At 47.7% G+C, this 5,702-nt stretch overlaps 1 protein-coding gene across 2 annotated transcripts in view; it reads right to left on the minus strand.

Annotated features, from left to right (window-relative positions):
• Positions 1–4,081, minus strand: part of arhgef2 (rho/rac guanine nucleotide exchange factor (GEF) 2) — a 33,170-nt gene extending 29,089 nt beyond the window's left edge. Inside the window, exon 1 of one of the 2 annotated variants that reach the window (XM_046044924.1) lies at positions 3,872–4,081. In XM_046044924.1, the coding sequence (XP_045900880.1) occupies positions 3,872–3,928 (57 nt within the window). In that variant the 5' untranslated portion in view covers positions 3,929–4,081. Of the gene's footprint in view, positions 1–3,428; positions 3,531–3,871 lie in introns of those variants that run through there. The other variant, XM_046044925.1, reaches the window with a different exon arrangement.
• Between the last annotated feature and the right edge of the window lie 1,621 nt (positions 4,082–5,702).

The raw sequence follows: 5,702 nt of genomic DNA on the forward strand, positions 1-5,702 counted from the left end.
GGGGGGGGGGGGGGGGGGGGGGGGGGGGTGTGAAAAGAGACAGAAACCTGGAGCCAGTAGAGAAAATAAAGACCCAGATTCAGGTGAGAAACAGGTAACTGATCTGACTGTAACTGAGTCACGTGACCTCACAGACAGACATCATGAAACCTGACTCTCCGACGTTTCACATCTGATGTCTGATCAGCTGCCATCAGGTTATCAGAATGACTGATGACTCAAACTCCAGGATAACTCTGGACCGACGCTGAGGGTTCTGGAGGCTCTGTGTCCGACCGCCACCCCCCCTCACTCAGTGATTGGTCAGCCCCCCCTCAGCTTTCTGGTTCATAACTAACTGCTGCTGCTGGGTCTGTTTAATAAGGTTAACTCCTCACCACGGTAACAGACAACACACTCGGCACAACAGACACTCAGAAAAATTTGATTATTTCAGAATTTTTGTGGTTCAGAACAGACTGAAACCGTTTTCATTCTAAAACACACAAAATAACAATCTACAGCCTCGAAGCAACGATTTTAATAAACTTTCAGTCCTTTTTCAAGTGAAATCAGTGAAAACAAATGGCCTTCTGCTGAGCTTCTCTGCCAGGAAAGTAAAGAACCAGGAGCAGTTTTAGACACTTGGAACAATAAAGAACAGAAAAATGACAATAATGAGAACCTGCAGCTGCAGTAACGTGTAACGTCCTATGGTTTCTTTAGTATGTGTACTCCGGTACTAGTAACATATCCTGCTACTTTAAACTTCACTTTCAGAGAGGAATACTGCACCTGAATGTAAAACACTTCATGGAGTATTTCTATATTGTACTATTACTACTGAAGACATGAGAGGAGAAGAGATGAAGAAGAGATGACGACATGAGAGGAGAAGAGATGACAACATGAGAGAAGAGATGACGACATGAGAGGAGAAGAGATGACAACATGAGAGAAGAGATGACGACATGAGAGGAGAAGAGATGACAACATGAGAGAAGAGATGACGACATGAGAGGAGAAGAGATGAAGACATGAGAGAAGAGATGAAAACATGAGAGGAGAAGAGATGACAACATGAGAGAAGAGATGACGACATGAGAGGAGAAGAGATGAAGATATGAGAGAAGAGATGAAAACATGAGAGGAGAAGAGATGAAGAAGAGATGAAGACATGAGAGGAGAAGAGATGACAACATGAGAGAAGAGATGACGACATGAGAGGAGAAGAGATGAAGATATGAGAGAAGAGATGAAAACATGAGAGGAGAAGAGATGAAGAAGAGATGAAGACATGAGAGGAGAAGAGATGACAACATGAGAGAAGAGATGACGACATGAGAGGAGAAGAGATGAAGATATGAGAGAAGAGATGAAAACATGAGAGGAGAAGAGATGAAGAAGAGATGAAGACATGAGAGGAGAAGAGATGACAACATGAGAGAAGAGATGACGACATGAGAGGAGAAGAGATGAAGATATGAGAGAAGAGATGAAAACATGAGAGGAGAAGAGATGAAGAAGAGATGAAGACATGAGAGGAGAAGAGATGACAACATGAGAGAAGAGATGACGACATGAGAGGAGAAGAGATGAAGATATGAGAGAAGAGATGAAAACATGAGAGGAGAAGAGATGAAGAAGAGATGAAGACATGAGAGGAGAAGAGATGACAACATGAGAGAAGAGATGACGACATGAGAGGAGAAGAGATGAAGATATGAGAGAAGAGATGAAAACATGAGAGGAGAAGAGATGAAGAAGAGATGAAGACATGAGAGGAGAAGAGATGACAACATGAGAGAAGAGATGACGACATGAGAGGAGAAGAGATGAAGATATGAGAGAAGAGATGAAAACATGAGAGGAGAAGAGATGAAGACATGAGAGAAGAGATGAAAATATGAGAGAAGAGATGAAGAAGAGATGAAGACATGAGAGGAGAGCTGAAGACATGAGATGAAGAAGAGATGAAGATATGAGAGAAGAGATGAAAACATGAGAGGAGAAGAGATGAAGAGATGAATACATTAGAGGAGAAGACATGAGAGGAGAAGAGATGAAGACATGAGAGGAGAAGAGATAAAGAAGAGTTGAAGACATGAGAGGAGAAGAGATGAAGAAGAGATGAAGCCATGAGAGGAAAAGAGATGAAGCCATGAGAGGAGAAGAGATGAAGAAGAGTTGAAGACATCAGAGGAGAAGAGATGAAGACATGATAGGAGAAGAGATGACAACATGAGAGGAGAAGAGATGAAGACATGAGGAGAAGAGATGAAGAGATGAAGACATGAGAGGAGAAGAGATGAAGAAGGGATGAAGAAGAGATGACGACTTAAGAAGAGAAGAGATGAAGACATGAGAGGAGAAGACATGAAGACATGAGAGGAGAAGACATGAAGATATGAGAGGAGAAGAGATGAAGAGATGAATACGTTAGAGGAGAAGACATGAGAGGAGAAGAGATGAAGAAGAGATGAAGACATGAGAGGAGAAAAGATGAAGACATGAGAGGAGAAGAGATGAAGAAGAGATGAAGACACGAGAGGAGAAGAGATGAAGAAGAGATGAAGACGTGAGAGGAAAAGAGATGAAGACATGAGAGGAGAAGAGATGAAGAAGAGATGAAGACACGAGAGGAGAAGAGATGAAGACATGAGAGGAGAAGAGATGACAACATGAGAGGAGAAGAGATGAAGACATGAGGAGAAGAGATGACAACATGAGAGGAGAGATGAAAACATGAGAGGAGAAGAGATGAAGACATGAGAGAAGAGATGAAAACATGAGAGGAGAAGAGATGAAGAAGAGATAAAGACATGAGAGAAGAGATGAAAATATGAGAGAAGAGATGAAGACATCAGAGGAGAAGAGATGAAGAAGAGATGACGACATGAGAGAAGAGCTGAAGACATGAGATGAAGAAGAGATGAAGACATGAGAGAAGAGATGAAAACATGCGAAGAGAAGAGATGACAACATGAGAGGAGAAGAGATAGGAAGTCATGAGATGAAGAGACAGAAAGACATGAGATGAAGAAGAGATGAAGACATGAGAGGAGAAGAGATGAAGAAGAGATGAAGACATGATAGGAGAAGAGAGGACAACATGAGAGGAGAAGAGATGAAGACATGAGAAGAGAAGAGATGAAGAAGAGATGAAGACATGAGAGGAGAAGAGATGAAGACATGAGAGAAGAGATGAAAACATGAGAGGAGAGATGTTCTCAGTGTTTACAGTCAGATCAGAGGTCAGAGGTCAAACATCCACCTTCACTCCTGACCGACACTTCCTGTCTGAACACACACACTCGCGCGCCGCCCCTCCCCCCGCTCGTTTCCTCCTGCAGGACAAAGCGGCCACGCTGCTGCTAACGGACCCACACCGAAACACACCGAAACACGCTGAAAGTCACAGTGAACATGTACACGGGGAACACACACACCTACACAGTCCGACCCGCACGGACCCGCACGGTCCCGCACGGACCCGCTCCGCCGTTTAAACGCATCAAACCGTTTTTTCAGTCTGAACTGAAAGAAAAAAAGTGTTTCCCGTTTCTGAGCTCTGCCAACTTCAGCAGTCTGTTCACACACAAGCCGCTCCCGCACGCTCCCGATCACTGATCGATCATCTATCAGAACTATCGATAAGCTCCCCAACATCTGCAGTAACGGAACAGACCCGGTCGGTGTGGTCCAGATGTGAGCGCGCGGACAAAGCGGACCCGACAGAAAGTGAGACGGAGTTGGTCTGTTTCTGATCGATCACATCCAAACTGTCCGGTCGCTCCTCGCGCATCAATAACTAGTATTATCGATTATTAAAGTGAGCGTGCACGCGCCCCAAAGCCCGTTTCTTTTTCTTTCTTTTCTCCGCTGAACTCACCTTCACGTTGATTTCCTTCATCCTGTCCTGTCTCCTGCTCTCCAGCAGCCGGGACATCCCCTCCGACTAATCAAACCGATCACAGCTGATCGATCACCTCAGCACAAACTAAAGAGGAATTAATCCGTATCCGGCGGAGTGTTGGGTTCTGGTCCCGGAGCAGTCCGCAGTCTGAGCCCAGGGGCGGGGCGTCTCTCTGACTGACAGCCCCGCTCTCTACTTCTGACCAATCACAGCACGGCCCGCTGCTGCCGCGCTCAGCCAACCCCCTCATCGCACGCACCACAAGTCCCGCCCACACGCATCTGCCACGGACTATGGCCAGGGAGCGCTTGTCTTTCACACCGGGGCGGTGACGCGGCGGTATGGGTGGAGTCAGTCTCTATGACAACGTGTCAGTCTCACGTGGTAGCCTACGCAACAGCGAATCAGAGAGCAGCAGGAGGGTCACGTGAGTGCTCCGGACAGCGTCAATGAACTGTGGAAGCCACAGATGTGCCTGTTCACAATGAGGCGGGAGGCGACCCGAACAAAGTGGTTCTGATCAGCAGAGCTGAGATCAATGATCAGAAGAATTTACCTTTTTTTTTTCCTCTCCAGGCGGGCCGGCGGGCGGGCGGAGATAACTGATGGATGATTTCAAATATTCAGTTTTCATTTTCTGCAGGCACATATAGGGTAACCTTCTGAATGCCAGGACCACTTCTGCGCATGTGCAGAACGGATTAAGCAGCCGGTACACGCTGCTGTGTGACGTGGAACACCCGAACACTGACCCCGCCCACCACGGAGAGCGCCCGTGTGAATAAAAAGCGAACCTCCCGCTTCATAACCGAAACACAAAGAAGCAGCAGAGAACCAAACGATAACGTGATCGGTGCAAACTGATCAGTGACGTCTGTCAAATAATGCAAGTGCTCCTACTGCAGTAATCCTACACAGTACTACATAGTACTACACATTACTCAGATACAGAGACTGAAAAGAAGACATGAAGCTGATCACTTTCTGATACACAAAGTCTTATTATTTATTGTCCCATTCACATTCTCATGTGTGTATTAGTACACTACACATGTATATTAGTATACTGCAGTACCTGTTTGTATTAGTACTAATTAGTATACCCGTCTCCTCCACCATGTCTCCCCCATGTGTCTCCTCGCCCATGTCTCCCCCCATTTCTCCTCCACGTGTCTCCTCGCCCGTGTCTCCTCACCCATGTCTCCTCACCCGTATCTCCTCACCCGTGTCTCCCCCCTGTCTCCTCGCCCATGTCTCCTCCCTGTGTCTCCTCACCTGTATCTCCTTACCCGTGTCTCCTCCCTGTGTCTCCTCCCCCGTGTCTCCTCGCCCGTATCTCCTCACCCATATCTCCTCGCCTGTATCTCCTTACCCGTGTCTCCTTGCCCGTATCTCCTCACCCATGTCTCCTCACCTGTATCTCCTTACCCGTGTCTCCTCCCTGTGTCTCCTCGTCCGTGTCTGCCCCGTGTCTCCTCGCCCGTGTCTCCTCACCCATGTCTCCTCACCCGTATCTCCTCACCCGTGTCTCCCCCCTGTGTCTCCTCGCCCATGTCTCCTCACCCGTATCTCCTTACCCGTGTCTCCTCGCCCATGTCTCCTCACCCGTATCTCCTTACCCGTGTCTCCTCACCCGTGTCTCCTCCCCTGTGTCTCCCTCCCATGTCTCCTCGCCCGTGTCTCCTCGCCTGTGTTTCCTCGCCCGTGTCTCCCCCCTGTGTTTCCTCGGCCGTGTCTCCCACCCGTGTCTCCTCCCCTGTGTCTCCCCCCCATGTCTCCTCGCCCGTGTCTCCTCGCCTGTGTTTCC

The sequence above is a fragment of the Micropterus dolomieu genome, linkage group LG03, assembly GCF_021292245.1.
Source record: "Micropterus dolomieu isolate WLL.071019.BEF.003 ecotype Adirondacks linkage group LG03, ASM2129224v1, whole genome shotgun sequence".
In the NCBI taxonomy this organism is placed as follows: domain Eukaryota; kingdom Metazoa; phylum Chordata; class Actinopteri; order Centrarchiformes; family Centrarchidae; genus Micropterus; species Micropterus dolomieu.